The following is an 18265-nucleotide window of genomic DNA, read 5'->3' on the forward strand; positions in this document are numbered from 1 at the left end:
AAGATATCTGGATGGGTGAGAGATAAGTACTGTAAAGAGCCAAGGACTTGGCGGTATTAAGTTGGGTCCATAACATGGCTTCCATCACATAATTTGAGTGATTCGCTAGTAGACAAAGGAGTTATAACTATTTTTGCATCTTGCATGTTTGTCTTTGATAATAGATCTTGAATATCCTTTTTTTATGATAGAAAGAGTCCTAAAGATGTGTATTTTGCTCTCACTCCCAAAAAATGTCTTGATTTCCATAAAATTATTGCTTATGATAATAATATCATTCACATATACTAGAAGATATATTATATTACTACTTTAGTAATGAAGAAATAGGAAAGTATCAGACTTGGAGTTGATGAAGCCAATTGATGTCAAAAACGAGCTAAGTTCGGTGTATCAAGCTCTTGAAGCTTAAGGAAGTCCAGGGTAGATAGAGCTAGGAGGTTGTTGTATGAAGACATCGTCAGTTAGGGTCCCCTATAAAAAGGCATTGTTAATATCGAGTTGTCATAAATGCTAAACTCAGAATAAATCGAATTATTGTGGGCTTAACAACGGGACTAAATATCTCTGTGAAGTTAACACCAGGATGTTAATGAAACCCATTAGCCACTAGACGCACTTTATATCTGGCAATGGATCCATCTAGGTTCTGCTTAATTCGAAAAACACACTTACACCTGATGATATTTTATGTGGGATAAGAAGGTACAAGGGTCCATATAGAATTATGGACGAGGGCATCATATTATTCACACATGGATTTACACCAGTATGAAAATTTGTGGGCTTGAGTAATTGTGGTAGGTTCATTGGTCTCTAATGAGGATTTTGTGATAACATATAGGGCATTACTTCAATAGTAGAGGAACCTTGTGAAGAAGGGAGAGACACAATGGAGGGGGTGAGGAGCTGTTGAATCGGGAGAAGAAGAGAGTATGGATCCTGAGGAGAATGACTAGATGGTGTTATGGGAGACTCGGTTGATGGGATCAACGATGTACTCCAATGATATATATATTTTTAGAATAGGTCACACAGTAGGAGACTCAGGGTTTTGAAATGAAAAGGTAGTCTCTACAAAAATAACATACGGGACGTAAAGACTTTTTGAGATTCGGATTCGTAGCATCGAAAGGCATTATGTTCAAAAGAGTATCCAATGAAAATGCAAGGCTTTGATTTTAATGTTATCTTATATGAGGCATATAGACTGAGCCATAGATAATATAAATAGCCAAACACTTTGAGTTTTTGAAAGTTTAGAAATTTGTGAAATATTTTTTCAAATGAGATTAGGGATTCATGAAATAGTTTTTCAAATGGTATATATCACGGTAGGATATGAGGCCTTGATATTTATCATCAAAATAAATTATTTTAATTGTAGACTGAAAAAAGTTCTCAACCAAAGTTGTCATTATCAGCGTAAATTCTCGACCAACATTCTAAAGTTGGTTGAGAATCAAAATGCCCTGTTGCTTCTGTTGAACGAGAGCTGGCACTTATGCTTCTATACATGCTTGATGCTCTTGTTGTTGACCAACAATGATAAGCAACAGAATACTCTTTGAAAGCAACAGAGTAGGAATCGGTCAACCTCTGTTGTTGATGTTGTTCTTTACTTAACTAATTATAAGTTATATTCAGATCATGAATTCCTCCTCCATGTTTATTCTAGAAAAAATATTTGCTATTAGGGTTTGAAGATTTTAGCCACTTGGAAGTGATTTGTTTTGTCAATCATATACCATCTAAGATGGTATATGATTGGATGATGACAAAATCTGAGTGTTTGATATTGTAGAAATCTGAGTATTTACTAGTAGAAACTATATATAAAGATTTAAATATTAAAATAATATAATTTTATAGAGTTTGATGATGATAAAATATTTATGTATTTCGAGTAATTAAGACTTCAGATTAACAGTAAAAAATTGCAATGAATAACATACAAAAATAATGTCGTAAGTCTCGTGCACTAGATCCATTTTTTTTTCTTGTGATAAACTAAAATCGAACGTAAAAATGTCACTTGATTACTTGCTAAGAAACCTTAGAAAAATCAATTATAATTAGTAATAGATCATCTTTTTTCGATAAATAAAAGTAAAACATAGAAATACCATTCGTTAACTTACTCGTAACCTTTAGAAAACCAAATATACCATCCTTCTGGAACAATGATGGCTGACATGAAGGTCTGGTAAAATATCACCCTCGAGTAGTGTTTCCATGCCCTCCCCAAGTAAGTTGCTTGAGGCCCTGAGATGGTGCACCACTTGAACACGAAGCCACTATTGTCACTGGCACTGTTTCGCCCTTGAGCCGTCACATATCCTGGCTTCTCAAGGCTTTTAACTGTTGATATCTTGCATCGCTGCGTGACCCACAACAATTTGATCAGACACAACATATGAAACTATAAATCATGTTTCATGCATGTTTTATTTGATTAGTAGATCGATTAAAAGAGCTATTTTCGAAATTTGTAGGTCAAAACTTCCAAATTTAATAGATATAATACCAACATATTTCAATCTGAAAAGTACACAATAGAAGGAATAAATTGAAGATAAAAGAGGCTTCTACGAGCAATTATTATTAAATGAGATAACTAGGAGAGTATGTACAGAGAGTAAGTATCATTAGGACATGCATTATTTATATTTGCATGTCGAGTCGGATCAATGTAACTTAGACATGATCTAAAATTATCAAAATGATACCTCGTAAATAGATTGGCTATATCCGAAGATGAAGTCGGTCACACCTTCGATGTAGCAACCCTTGAAGTAGTGTCTTCCAAGCGTATCAGCGAGAGTGTCTTGAAACCCAATGAAGCTGCAATAGTAGAAGGCAGACTTGTCTCCAAAAATCCAAGCGGCCACCGCGGGGGTCAGTTTGGCGAATCCATTGTACGTATTCTGCATCAAATATAGACTCATCAAATCGTTCGTTTGAACTCCTAATCCATGCACATAAACCTGTTTCGTCGATTATTACAGTGGAATGATAAGATCGCTTCACGGCCATGAACAGTATATGGATTGATTTGTATGCTTGTTTTAGCTACTCGGGCCAGAGACTGTGAGATATAGATCAGTGAAACCTTGAAGGTTATCCTCTTAGCAACAAAGTTGGAGGCATATGACGTGAAGGTTGCACTGGTGTTAGTGTCATGGCCACTGGAGTCGCCGTTGTAGTCTCCCCACTCGATGGACGTCGTCTGAGCTCCATCTCCTTCCAGTACGATGTAACTCTTGGTGCTCTTCATGTTCACCTTCTCCCTGCTTACCCCACCGCATGAACGACCAGCTCTTTAAAGGTATAAAGCAAGGGAAGGAGAACCTACCTGTAGACGCCAGCAGCGACGTGAATCTTCGTCCACTTGTTGTTGTTGTCAGGAACGGAGTCGATCGCCTGCTGAATGCTCTTGAAATCGCCACCGCCCTTGAGGTTGACGACGATGGTTCTCGCGATGGAGGCAGCTGCAATGGCCACAGGAGCACGTAGTGATACGAAGGAGAAGACGGAGAGGAAGAGGACGAGCCACCTCAATTGGAGCATTTGGAAAAACGTATATGCAAGGCTTGCGAGAAATGGATCGGCAGCGGAAGGGAGATGCGGTTGTAAAAATCTTTCTGTTGTTGTTCTTTTGATTTGGCAATTTAGCTGCAATTAAAAAATCTGAACTCTATCTTGACAGAAGAAAGAGATTTGAATTCCATTTAGCGCATTGCATAAATGTAGCTAAGTGAGTTTTTCTAAGGATAAAAGAGTTTTCAATTCTTTATGTTAGGAGAAAAATTGCATATTGCAAAGCTGAAGAATATGCATATATAATAAAATTAGAGTTAATATTTATCAATGACATTGGAAGTCAAATTTATATTAATATTTTTTTTCTTTTCATATTAGTATTTATAGGGAATATAAGATCAACTAACAATCAATGATATTCTATTATCTATAAAAATCAAGATCTAAAAAGCGGCTCAAAATAATCTTCAAGCTGTTGTACTCTGAGCCACCAAACTACGACGTTTGTCATTTAGTTTATCTGACATGGGACCATTTGGATCTCATTTTACGGGTTGGATTTTCCCAATTCAAGTGTTCGAGGCATGCTGGGCTTGTGTTTTGCTATAGCGGATCTCTACTATAGACGAAAATTGCATATTTATCTTGGGCGCATTTACTTTTAAAACTCTGTTGTAGTGGATTTATCTTAAAGCGAGTTGAGTTTTTTTTACTCACGTGTCTCAAGCATATTTGGCCTTGTGCCTCTACCATAACAGATTTATCTTGGCACGAGTCAAGTTTACTCGATTGACACATCTCGAGTGCATTTGGCCATACAAGTCTCCGTCATAGCGGATTTCGCTAACATTTTGGCGCTAAAAGGAAGGCCATGTCGTAGGAACATCTGGCTGGAGCTCTCCCCGAGGGAGAACCACATGCCGACCTCCCTTCCGTCGAACCCGAAAGTCAGGTCCTCCCCACTCCCGGAGATGGCAGGATTCCGACCTCAACGCCAAATCGCTACTAGCGCCTGTTCAACGACCCGGTGTTGTTGCCTCCCGGATTCGTCACAGGACCCTCGGCTGTGACACTCGAGGCATTCCTCGGCCTGTCCAAGCAAGTGTAGGACATGGCGGGCATGATGCAGACGCTCGCTCTACTCATTCCTCAGATCATGCGGCTAGCGACTCCCCCAATTGACCTGGCCCGACAGAGGCCGAGTAAGGAGCAGGTCGAGACTAGAGAAGCCCGAGAGCAAGCGACGGACCCGAGAGGTCTGCTCGGACAGAATATACATGCAACCTGCCGAGTCACCCTACCCCACCTCGAGTCTGACACCATATCATCCGATTCAGCGGATGACTCACTTAGGGCCCGGTTGTCTCGGGTCAATCAACACTTGGACGAGTTCCAACATGAGTTCCGAAAGTCGCGGAGCGAGTCCAACGAAGACGGCTTAGGTGGGTCCCCTTTCACTCAGAAAGTACAAGACAAGCCAGTACCCCTCAACTTCAGGCTGCCGGCATTAGAGACATACGACGGCGGCTTCGACCCTGCGGAGCACATCTCTACATTCCGAGCTTAGATGGCCCTCTATGGCACCTCCGATGCATTAATGTGTTGGGTATTCCCAACCACCCTGAGGGGACTGGCACGAGCGTGGTTCAGCCGGCTATGTCAATCCTTAGTCTCATCCTTCGACCAGCTTGCCAGGGAGTTCGAACAGAACTTCCTCGCCAGCATGCGACCTAGGCCTTCCATGGTCACCCTGCTCGCGTTATCCCAGCGCGAAGATGAGCCGATTTCTCAGTTCGTGGCATATTTTGCCATTGAGATTCGGGGATTCCCGAACGCTCACCCCTCTCTAATCATGCTGGCGTTTCTAAAGGATTTGAAGCCTTCAAGGTTCTTCTGGTCGTTGATCGAGAAGCCGCCGATGACCGTCTCCGAAATGCTCTAACGCGCTAACCAATACGTCACCGCCGAAGCGTTGGTGGCAGGGAAGCACATGGAAGGCAAGAGGCCAAGGGTGGAACAATCCTGGGGAACAACCTCAGTAACCCTGGTGCCACCCCGCTGGGGGCCTAATCGAGAAAGAGCTACTCCCGAGACCCCCTCATCTTCCCCTGAAAGCCTCCCGCACCGAGATCTTCCTCCAAATTAGGGAAAAAGGTCTCTTGCGATATCCATGTCCCATGAGGGCCACTCACAAGGATCGGTCTAAATATTGCAGGTTCCACCAAGACTATGGCCATGATACGGAGGATTGCCACGACCTCCAGAATCAAATAGAGGGACTGATCCGTAGAGGCCACCTCGGACGCTATCTCAGGAAACCCCGGGAAGTGACTCCGCGGCCCAAGGAACCAGTCGAAAGACAAATCGATGTTATCTTCGGGGGACTTGCGGCCGGCAGCAATAGCTCTGTGGCGAGAAAAGCCTACGCTCGTAGCACAGTCGAGAAGCGTCCCCGGCTTGAGCTCGAGCCTGAAATCACCTTCGGGGCCAGAGAAGTCAAGAGCTCCCATCACGATGATGCGTTGGTGATCTCCATCCAGGTCGCCAACGCTCGAGTAAAAAGGGTGATGGTCGACACCGAGAGCTCCGCCGATGTTCTTTACTTCGATGCCTTCAGAAGGCTCGGCTTGACCGAGGGAGACCTCAACCCCATGGCATCAGCACTCATAGGATTCATGGGGGATTCTATATCCCCGCTCGAGACTATGGCCCTCCCTGTCACCATTGGGGAGGAGCCGAGAGTGAAGACAATGATAACCACCTTTATGGTGGTTAATCTGCCCTTGACTTATAACATCATCCTCGGTCGACCGACGCTGAACAAGTCAAAGGCGGTGGTTTCCACCGTGGTTGGTGAGTCAGCATGGCTAGGTCTGCAGGTCGATGTTGGGAGCCTATTGCGGGGTGATCTGGATGATGAGGTAGCCGGGCCCTCGGGAAGGAGTGTTGTTGGCATTGGTCGAGGTCGGGTCGATTAACAACTCCACACTGCCGGGTGGCTAGTGCTCCCGTGCCGAGTCCCTTGCCATCAACGAGTGGTCGCCCTCCTGCAAAATTAGCCTTTGCCGGGTAGTCCCCGGCTGTGGCCCCTCCGACGAGCAAGTTAGTAATGCTTAGCACGAGTCAAGATTTCTCGACTCGCATCTTGGGCACATTTAGCTTTGTGCCTCCACTGTAACAAATTTATCTTAGTACGGGATGCAGGTCAGATTTTCCCGACTCATGCATCTCCAATGTATTTGCTAATGCACCTCTATCGTAGTGTATTTATCTTGGTGCAAGTCAAGTTTTTTTGACTCACATGTCTCAATGATATTTGGTTTTGTGCCTTCACTATAGCAAATTTATCTTAATGTGGATTAGACTTTTCTGACTCACGAGTTTTGAGTACATCTGGTGTTACACACTCCCGCCATAATGAATTTATCTTAATATGGGTCGGGTTTTCTTGACTCACGCGTCTCGGGCGTATTTGACCTTGTGCTTATGTCATGGTGGATTTATCTTAGCATGGGTCAGGTTTTCCCAATTTACACGCCTTAGGAGCATTTAGCCTTGCACCTCCGTCATAGTAGATTTCTCTTTACACAGCTTAGGTTTTCTCGACTTACACATCTTTGGTGCATTTGGCTTTGCACCTCTGCTATAGTGTATTTATCTTAGCATAAGCCAGGTTTTCCCGACTCACCTATCTCAAGTACATCTAGCCTTGCACCTCTATCATAACTGATTTATCTTAGTGCGGGTCAGGTTTTTCTGACTCACACGTCTCGGGCGCGTTTGGCCTTACACCTTCGTCATAGTAAATTTATCTTAATATGGGTTAGGTTTTCTCGACTCACATATCTCAGGTGCTTTTGGCCTTATACCCCCATCGTAATAGATTTACCGTGGCATAGGTCGAGTTTTCCCGACTTACATGTCTCGAGCACATTTGACATTGCACCTCCGCCATAGCGGATTTATCTTTGTGCAAGTCAAGGTTTCCCAACTCATGCAACTTGATACATTTGGTCTTACGCCTCTAATGTAGTGGATTTATTTTGGCGCTAGTTGGGTTTTCCCAACTTACACATCTTAAGCATATTTGATCTTATGCCTTTGCTGTAGCGGATTTATCTTTCTACAGGTTGGTTTTTCCTGACTCATGCATCTCGGGTGTATTTGGCTTTGTACCTTTACCATTGGAGATTTATCTTGGCACGGGTCAGATTTTTCCAAGTTACAAGTCTCTGGCGCATTTGGCCTTATTCCTTTGCCGCAGTAGATTTATCTTGGCATAGGTTGAGTTTTCCCTACCAACTAATGCATCTCGAGCACCTCTAGCCTTATGCCTCCATCGTAGCAGATTTCTATTCACATAGGTTGAGTTTTCCCGACTTACTTATCGTGAGTGTATTTGGCCTTACACATCTATCATAGTAGATTTATCTTAATGTGGGTTAGGTTTTCTTTACTCACACATCTTGAGTACATTTGGCCTTTGTATCTCTACCATAACGGATTTCTCTTCAAGTGGGTTAGATTTTTCTAATTCACATATCTCAGGTGTATTTAGCATTGTGCCTTTGTCGTAGTGAATGTATCTTGGCATAGGTCGAGTTTTCCCAACTTTCGTGTCTCGAGCGTAAGTGGCTTACACCTCCGCCATAGCAGATTTATCTTGGCACGCGTTGGGTTTTCCGACTCATGCATCTTAGGCATATTTGGCTTTGCACCTCCAACATAATGAATTTATCTTGGCACAGGTTGAGTTTTCCTGATTTTTGTGTCTTGAGCACATTTGGCTTTACGCCTCCACTATAGTGCCTTTGCCATAGTAGATTTCAAATCCCTTCTTTGCCATAGTGGATTTCAAATGCCTACCATGGCAAGTTTCTAATCTTTTTTCTGTCATGGAATATTTCATGTCTCTTCTTTGTCATAGTGGATCTTGAGTCTTCCCATCATGGCAGGCTTCAAATCTTCTTTCCATCATGATGATTTTTATATCCCTTCTTTATCATAACAGATCTAAGTCTTTTTACTATGGCGGGCTTCAAATCTTATTTTTGCTATGGTAAATTTCATTTTCTTCTTTACCGTAATAGATCTCGAGTCTTCTCTCCATTACGAGCTTCAAATCTTTTTTCGGGCATGGCAGATTTCATATCTCTTCTTCACTATAGTGGATCTCAGGTCTTTCTACTATAGCGGGCTACAAATTTTCTTTTCGTCATAGTAGATTTTATCTCCCTTCTTTATTGTAGCGGATCTCAGTCTTCCCACCATGGTGGGCTTTAAATCTTCTTTCTATTATGGTAAATTACTTGTCCCTTGTCCATCATAACAGATGGTCGTTCCACCGTGGTGGGCTTCAAATCTTCTTTCCGCCATTATAGATTTCATGTCCTTTCTTTGTTGAAATAGATCTCAGGTGTTCCTACTGGGAAATCATAAGTTGGCATCTCGCAATGGAAAACAAAAATAAAACCAGATTTTTTAAAGTCAAGTACTTGGTCATTGCACGAGAAACCCAAAAAAATGCATGTATCATATTAGAAGTATTACCTAGGGAGATTATATATCCTCGAAATTTCTAGATCCGATATAGTAGATGAAGGAGAAAATTTCTAGATCCGATATAGTAGATGAAGGAGAACTCGCATACTCCTCTCTAGTGATGATCTAAATAGCAAACATAGCAACGATGCTCCTCATATTATTGTAGAATCTCCCTCTCCACAGGTTACCAGAGCCAAGGAGGAGGAGAGGAGGCTAAGAAGAATAAGAGGGATGACCACTAGCAGTTCTAGCCTATGAACCATGAGGCTCCTCCTATTTATAGAGGTGCAAGCAGCTTAACCTTTAATGGATCCTATCCTCATTGGATCTCTATCCAATTATCCAATTAGATCTGATCCAATTATCCAATTTGATCTCTATCCAATTATCCAATTGGGTCTTATCCAATTATTCAATTAGATTTTATCCATAGGATTCAAACTGGGGCTGCGCAAATATCTCATATCCTCACCAATACTTATCGCAACATCCACCATATATGTGTGACTCTTTAGGCCTAATACCGAGCTAGCCGTGAGTCGATCCTATCAAAACTTCTAACTCAGAACTTCTTTTAATATAGTAAATTATTGTCTCTATAATAATTCACTCGACTCATCGACTATGGACGTACTAGACCACTATATCACAATCCTCAAATGGTACAGGAGATCTAATCCATCAGATCTATCTGTTCTCAATTATCATATGTCTATAGTCCCTCATCCATCTAATATCCCAAAAACCAAATATTATGCATGGTAATGTTAGGCCCATACGGAATCATATTCGAGTCTTGTTTTAATCGAATTCTTTTGGAGAACTCCTCTCATAATCTAAACAACCCTGGCTAGATATTTTGTCTGAGCAAGCATACACGAGATATTCCTCTCACGATACCGAGAGTAGATGATCCTTTATTGATACTCAATTGTCTTTGTAAGGTTAGTTACCATTCTTGAGAACTGGTTGTACCATATCTAGAACTTCCGAACTTGTAAGTCTAACGTCAAAGAATGAAGTACTCATACAAAACATCTTTAGTGTCTCAAGTCTAAGGACCAGACACACAACTGGGACTACGAAATTACTGTGTGACGTCAGGTATCATTAATCATTCAACATTCTGTAAGCAGATCAATTAGTGAACTCATTCTCCAATGAGCGCCTGCATTGTACCTCTAGTGTCCCCACATGAGTGACTATGAGATTAGCCGCCTTTATCATTTGGAAGAATATACAATGCATTAGTTTGTTTGATTATCTCGATGTCCTTCTCGAGTAACCTATGATCAGGATGATTTAGAGTCTATGTTTAAAGGTGAATCGATTTTATTATCGAGATCTCATCACGATCTGATTCTCATTGCACAGATCTAATGACATTACAATATACATCCAGATAATATATGATAAAATACTAATAATAATAAGCAAAGAGATCATTGCGGCGTGTCACAAGTGTATTCACTCATGTGATTGTCTTGTAGGGCACTTATAAGTACTAGTTCCCACCATTGTAGACTTCAAATCTTCTGTCTGCCGTAGCAAATTTCATGTCACTTCTCCACCATAGCGAATCTCGGGTCTTCATGCCATGATGGGTTTTAAATCTTTTTTTTGTCGTTGTGAATTTTGGGTCCTCCCACCATGACAAATTTCGAGTCCTTGTGTCATTGTGGGCATCAAGTCCTCCCTCCATCATGACGGATTTTGGGTTCTATCATGGCAAGCATTAAATCATCCCTTTATCATGGTGGCTTTTGGGTCCTCCCTCTGTCATAGTAGATTTCTCTTTATGCAAGTCGGGTTCTCCGAACCATGATATCTAAAACTCCATAGAGAACATCAATGTCTCTTTCATTGTGAGCATGGTGTATAAGAGGTTATCTTGCATGATGTAAAGTGAAGATCACCTTAAGGGCCACCCCTCAAACTCAAGGATGTGGTGCTCCAAGGAGGCATAGCCATCGCTCTCGGTAATATCACTACTATGAGCGTTGTCAACACACTTGAAGAGCTAGTTAAGGGTGATGGACTTTCCATTGTCACCACCTCTGGAGTCTTGGCTAACATTAGCTCGAGAGTTGTGGAGGTCGAGCAAGTAATTCAGGGATATACAATCACCCTAGGTAACACAATCTCTCTTGTACTCATACTTCTATGATTTTACAAGTTTTTGTATATCAATTTTTGCACGATGATGAAACTTTATTTTCTGCAAAAAATTCTAGGATTTTATTTTCTGTTCTTCTGCTGCTCATGTGATGTCACCCTAGATTTCCCAATATCTACCATCGGGAAGGATCGCTAATCAAACAAGGACATATTATCCATGAACAAGGGCATAATATCGCTTCACTATCCCCTTTTATCTTGTTAGGGTTTCCTATTGATTATCGATGCCTATGGCTTATGATGGTTAAGCTACTAACTATAGCTAAGATGATGGTGTCTCCTGTTGGACTAGCTAGGGTAAGAGCAAAATAATAGTTTGCATCATGTCCATTTGCATCTGCACGTACTGGGTAAGGTTCAAGAATACCTTAGTGGGGATGAGTAGATTGCTTGGGGTTGCCTCTCGGGGCGAGATGATTGGGTCATTGAATAGCCCATATTATGTCGATGTTTAGTTAAGGTAGATGCATCCACATTCGGAAAGGATAGGTGTTGCACCTTTGAGTGAAAGTACTATCAGTTAAGGATAGGGCCTTCTTGCACAAGCATTTATTAAGAGAGTTGGTAGGTGAACATGTTAGGATCAAGAACGATACTAAGAGAGGGGGTGAATTAGTGTAGCGGATAAAAATCACATCGAGTCAAAAATCTTCTTACGATGAAAAACTATTTCGGAAAGATGTTAACTTAAAAGTATATCTGTGAGAGAGGATGAAGGAGGCCAACTGTCGTCCTCTCTAGTGATGATCTACATGGCAAGGGCTGCGACAACGCTCCTCAAATCACTACACAATCCTCCTCGAATCATTACCCAAATCTCCAAACACCCCTGCTGGCTAAGGAGGAGGAGAAAGGAGAATAGGATGTGGTAGTAAAAAAGGCTAAGCCTATGGCCTTTTGGTTCCCTCCTATTTATAGAGGCTTATTGTCAGCTTAACCATAATGGATCCTGCCCTATTAGGTACTGTATCTCCATCTAACTATCAAAGGTTCTTAGATTAGTGAATCTCTATCCAATAATCTCTTATTGACTTTTATTGGATTTCATCTATATGATCCAATCAATCAGGGGCCTATTGAATATATAATAAGATAGAGTTTCTAACGGATATCTCATATTTGAACATTTACTCATTGCAATACCTACCATATGTGTGTGACCCTCTAGGCCCAATATCGAGCTGGTCGTGAGTCATACCTTTTATAACTCATTCTAGCTTAGTAAATTATTATCTTCATAATAATTCACTCGACTCATCGACTATGGATGTACTAAGCCACTACATCGCAGTCCTCAGACGATATAAGAGAATTCAATTCTTTGGACCTATCTATCCTTAATTATCATGTATATATAGTCCATTATCTATTTAATATCCCAGAGACTGTATAACAGGTATGGTGCTATCAGGTCCATACGATTTTTACTCGAGTCTCGCTCTAGAGAGGAGTATTTATAGGCCTCAAGTGGATTCAAACTTAGAGCCTAAAAATATCTCATCCCTGGTTTTTGGGGTACTAGCAGTACCACCGCCTGTACTGGGTGATACCATAGCCTACAGCACTAACATTGGGCGGTACCACCACCCAATCTGATGGTACCATCACTTGACACCCGGCCACTAGGCGGTACCACCGCTTGATAGTCTCTCAGAGAGTCTGGGCAGTACCACCGCCTGACAAAATCTCGAAGATTGTGTCACCGACGATTCCACCTATTGGGTCACTGTTTGGGTCTTTCACTTGGCCTAACACAGCCTAAACTTGGGCCCAATTGACCCATAATTTAGTTGGCCCAATTCTAACCTAATTATGCCTAAAACCTACTTCGATCTAGATAATTATTATAAAGCTAAATCAAATGTTGTCCGGTATGTCATTGGTTCATCAACGCCTCATTGATTCTTCAACGCATCATTCTCTCTTGCGGCCTATTACCCAATCGGCTAGTTGACCTCCACAACTCCAATTTTCTTAGCATAATTTTCGCTTTTCTTGGCCCGACGCCCAATCTCATGGCCCGAGGCCTTCTGTCGATACGTCGACCGATCCTCTGGCTTGACGTCAAATCTTCTGACATGTTCCACTCCGGCCTAACATGATTCTTCCTGCTTTTAATTATCTCTCCTTGATCGAAGCTTCCTACATCACTCAAAGCGCAGATCAGATAAACACTATCAATTGGTTTCATCATTAAAATCTAAGATTCAATAGAACATTCCTATGACATTAGGCCCTCCTTCTAGTGCCAAAATATTAGAAGAAAATATCATTAACGTCTTGGTCAGGTCGACATAGTCCAAACTCATGTATGCAAGAATGTTCGAGATGTCTCCAATATAGAAATACCACCCTCCCGATATGGAAATACTATGTTCCCAAGGTGTCACCTTCAAAAAGAATGAGGTTGGGCGGAGTTTCCTAATCCGGTCTCTTCGACACTCACGTTAGTAATTTGAGATCTCAAAACGTGGGTTTGAGTAGCTTAAAAAAAAGTCTCTTGTATTAGGTTTAACATATTTTTTTATAGCTTAGAGGATGAGATGAGAGTTTGTAATGCTTTTATAGCTTAAGGATAAAAAGGAAGCTTGTAATAGAAAAAAAGCATTTATTTCCTTGTTTTGAATCTTTGTCCAAGTACGCATATGGTTGGAGGGTGACATGGGTCTGAGAAGCAACTATAAGTCGATAGTAGATTATATATATATATATATATATATATATATATATATATATATATATATATATATATATATATATATATATATATATATATATATATATATAGTGAAAGTAATATATTTAAAATTTTTATAATTGGGTTTAGGATAAATTGAGATCGATAAGTATGTATCACAATTGGGTTCTAATATTTAAATAGTTAGTCCATTTGGTTTGGGATATATTTAAGTACCTTATCATTACCATTCCATTTTTCAGATACACAAGTAAATATTTTAAGGTCCACAATTATTATCAAGGGTTGAAGGTTCCAAGACTCATTCGGACACCGTGCATTGTAGAAAAAATGTGTTTTTATAATATTTTTTAACTACAAATATGTTTTGTCACAGATGACTAAAATAAACTATAATTAGAATTTATGCATACATTATAAGAATTCATGAGGATTTATTATTGTGATGGTGACTTTAGTTAGATGATAACATGTATATCGAAGTTATTTTGTATTTTCACATTATCACCCATGTAAGCTTATGTGCCATATAAGCAAATGACGTCACTAATGTGCCGTATAGAATGAGGAAACGAATGACTAGGAAATATTTTTCTCTGCTATCTTCTATCTTCGATCTCATGCAATCAACGAGGATTTTTATCTTTTCATTTCATGTCATTTTTCTTCTGGATTATTTTGAGTTCCATATTTTGCCGATGACTCTTTTTTTGGGTTGACTATAAGAATTTTACTTTAATTTGAAGCATAATTTTAGAATATTATACTTAAGTTGTGCATAGGTATGTAATATGATATCTATCGAAAGTTTATTAGCATGCGGATAAACAAGGCTAACGTTATCTCATACTAAGCATCCAATATGTAATAAATTAGTTGATAGACAAACAATGGATATGATATTACCATGTGTCAACACGTGGTTGACAGATCGATCGTCCAACGTTGATCACATGTGATTGATCAATAATGATCATGTTAATATTATATGTCAGTATATGGTCGACAAACCAATTATCCAAACCTCATGATTGATGCAGTCATTTAACATGATCGTCGGACATCATGCCATATCTCTGCTCGAAACGTTACATATCTCCATTTTGTTATTGACAATCTTAGGCATAACTATTTCTAGAGTTATCCATAAAAAGGACCCCTATATATGCTCTAACATAATGCCATTCTCAATAATAGCTAACTAGTTCGACTAAATCGAATCCAAAATTAATTTGACGATCAAAATAGTATTTATTGAAAATGCCTCTGACCTAATTTTAAAGGTTTGATGTTATGCGAACAGTGATTTAGACCGAGAGTAACTTAAAATGAACTTTGATAGGATCTCAATCATCATCCTAACTCGCTCGAATAACCTTTAACATTAGTATAAGTCATGTACTAATTATTTATTTATTTATTTATTTTAAGCATCGATATATATGGACGTATTGATCCTGGAAACACTGATACCAATCGAAGCTTGATTGGTACACAAAATTATAAAATTCCCTTAAAAATAACGTCACAAACTTCATGATTTTCTAGGTCCATTTGTAGAATCAATTTTTTTAGTAATCCTAATACCTCAATAGAAATGCCTTCTCATTCACTCCTATGATCCACTATTCTATAATATATATACATATACACACATGCATGCATACATATATATATAATACCAACGACATCAATGTTTTGTGCATGGTGGAGTCATGGATCTGATAAAACCATGGACATTAAAATCATGGATGAAGCACATTAATGACACCATGTGTATCATTTAATATCATAGGATGAGAAGTCTCGTCTCCCTACACCCTTCTTTTGTCGTACGACTTTACCCAGCATTTAAGACGACACATTGCAGGGTTCGGTAGCCGTTGGCTTTTGAGGCTTAATGAACTCCGCCTTTTGGCTCCAGCAATTTAATGATCTTTTCTTCGTGTCCAATAAATGTGTCCTAAGTTTTTGAGAGAAACAAACAAATAGAACACAATTGTAACTTAATCATACATTTCTTAAAATTCCATCTGTTTTCGGCCTTTTTAATATTTATTAAAAGTTTCTGCTGCCACCACCGTTCATCCTGTAACGAGTCACGCTACGTAGCCATTACCTTTCAAAGCAAGCAGCACAAGCAATTGACGACAGCAAACATCTCTCTCTCTCTCTCTCTCTCTCTCTCTCTCTCTCTGTGCTCTGCTCACTCCATCTCACTGGTTCGTGTTGTCTGCAATCACGGGTAGGTGATGAATCCGCGGCTATTCAATGCCAATCTCCTCTTCGCACCACTATAAGAAGGCCTGCTTGCCGGTATCCATTCCCCCGTTCCAATAGTTCCATTCTCTCGCCTCTGTTTTCCTTCTTGTGCTTTCTTCTTTGAACATTGAGTTCTACCTCGGATCTCAAGTTGTTGTTGCCTTTAGCTTCTGTTAGATTATACTCTGCTCAACATTTGATCCGGCGGTCTGCGTAACTGTTCCATCTACTTTGTTGCTTACCCAATCTCACCATGGCCTTTCTTGCTTACCACCCTGACAAACTTGGGTTTCTTCTCGTGATGCTGTGCTGCTTCCTGTCAACGACATGCTCTGTGAGGGTTCCACCAGCCAACTTCGTCTTCGGGGACTCACTGGTCGATGTTGGAAACAATAACTACATCACCACCTTCTCCAAGGCCAATTACGTACCCAATGGCATTGACTTCCCAGGCCATGAACCCACCGGCCGCTACACCAATGGCCGAACGATCGTTGACATTCTAGGCAACTCCCACTGTGTTCTCTGATTCCTTATCCTGCAATTAATGTCTTGCGTAATGGACTTACCAATTCCTGCTTTAAGCTTTCAGGTCAAGCTCTTGGTCTCATGGAGTCCACTCCTCCTTTTCTTGCTCCAAGCACCGCTGGTGATGTGGTGCTCAAGGGCGTGAACTATGCCTCTGGAGGAGCAGGAATCCTCAACAAGACGGGGTATCTCTTTGTAAGCATGCAAAGCTTATCGGTTGATCTCTGGTTTCCTATTAGCACACAGTGAATGGTAGCAGGAACGCTCCATGTTTGTAGGTCGGACGCATCAACTTGGACGCACAAATCGACAACTTCGCAAACACGAGGGAAGACATCGTCGCCCGCCTCGGATCACCTGCTGCTTCCGCGCTGCTGCGAAGCGCTCTGTTCTCCGTCACCATCGGCGCCAATGACTTCATCAACAATTACCTCACGCCGCTGCTGTCGGTGCCGGAAAGAGCAGCAGTCCCTCCCGATGTCTTCGTCGAGGCCATGATCGCCAGATACAGACATCAGCTTACCGTCTTTCTCCAGCCTCAAAGCTCATCTCTTTCACACAGAGCAGCACAGTTTCCTGACATCTCGTATTCTGATCTCGCAGAGGCTGTATCACCTGGACGCCAGGAAGCTCGTCGTGGTCAACGTTGGTCCTATAGGCTGCACTCAATACTTGAGGGAAGTCTACCCATCGGCAACAGGAGACAACTGCGTCGACTTCCCCAACCAGTTGGCTCGACACTACAACGGGAGGTTGAGAGATCTGGTGGCGGAGCTGAACACCAACCTGGAGGGAGCGGTGCTGGTGTACGCGGACGTCTACCGCATAGTAACAGAGATCATTCGGGATCATGGAAGCTATGGCTTTGAGGTCGCAGATTCTGCGTGTTGCTTCGTCAACGGGCGATACGGCGGCCTCACACCGTGCGGCCCTTCGTCGGCGGTCTGCGCCGACAGATCCAAGTACGTGTTTTGGGATCCCTACCACCCTTCTGACGCTGCAAATGTGGTGATAACAGAACGATTGCTCGGTGGCGGCTTGGATGACATCTCTCCCATGAATGTGCGGCAGCTGGTTGATGCACGAGGCACTGATCCTCCATGAAACGAAGCTACTTGTGGCGTCCGGACCTGGAACCGTCTTGGAGAATGTTATCGGGTCGGGTTCATGTAAGAACAAAATCCATATGATAATCCAATATGGATCCGGATCTGATAATTTTCGATCACCGATTTGGTATCGTGTTATATATGCACCTTATGGTTATGAAACCATGATCCGCATCCAATTTGATAAAGCTTTTCTGGATCCAGAACCGTGTGGATCCATGAAAGGTTGGATCGGATCTTAGGTTATCGGATCCGACACCCGAAGGACTGGGAAGGATCAAGGCTTGTTTGCCGGTGCCTTGCACCATAAGAATATCTTACTGGGAAGGAAGGTCTTCTTACCCACATGAGGATACAGCTCTCCTGGCCAATCTGGATTAAAAAAAGATCATTCGTTACGTGT

At 41.4% G+C, this 18265-nt stretch overlaps 3 protein-coding genes across 3 annotated transcripts; 2 read left to right on the top strand and 1 right to left on the bottom strand.

The window, feature by feature from the left end:
* Positions 1-2137: 2137 nt before the first annotated feature.
* LOC103994256 (putative pectinesterase 10) lies at positions 2138-3570 on the bottom strand. Its single transcript, XM_065164379.1, has 4 exons — positions 3356-3570; positions 3113-3290; positions 2730-2927; positions 2138-2371 (listed from the first exon to the last, which is right to left on the bottom strand). Exons 1-4 carry the CDS (start codon positions 3568-3570, stop codon positions 2138-2140), a joined length of 825 nt encoding a protein of 274 aa, XP_065020451.1.
* A 2150-nt stretch (positions 3571-5720) lies between these two features.
* LOC135645730 (uncharacterized) lies at positions 5721-6521 on the top strand. Its single transcript, XM_065164384.1, has one exon. It carries the CDS (start codon positions 5721-5723, stop codon positions 6519-6521), a length of 801 nt encoding a protein of 266 aa, XP_065020456.1.
* Positions 6522-16081: 9560 nt separating this feature from the next.
* LOC135644998 (GDSL esterase/lipase At4g16230-like) lies at positions 16082-18000 on the top strand. The gene is made up of 4 exons (XM_065163017.1): positions 16082-16731; positions 16818-16948; positions 17032-17277; positions 17357-18000. The coding sequence occupies exons 1-4, from the start codon at positions 16479-16481 to the stop codon at positions 17855-17857; spliced, it is 1131 nt and encodes a 376-aa protein (XP_065019089.1). The 5' UTR covers positions 16082-16478; the 3' UTR covers positions 17858-18000.
* Positions 18001-18265: the final 265 nt, after the last annotated feature.

Source organism: Musa acuminata, chromosome BXJ3-8 (assembly GCF_036884655.1).
Source record: "Musa acuminata AAA Group cultivar baxijiao chromosome BXJ3-8, Cavendish_Baxijiao_AAA, whole genome shotgun sequence".
Taxonomy (NCBI): Eukaryota; Viridiplantae; Streptophyta; class Magnoliopsida; order Zingiberales; family Musaceae; genus Musa; species Musa acuminata.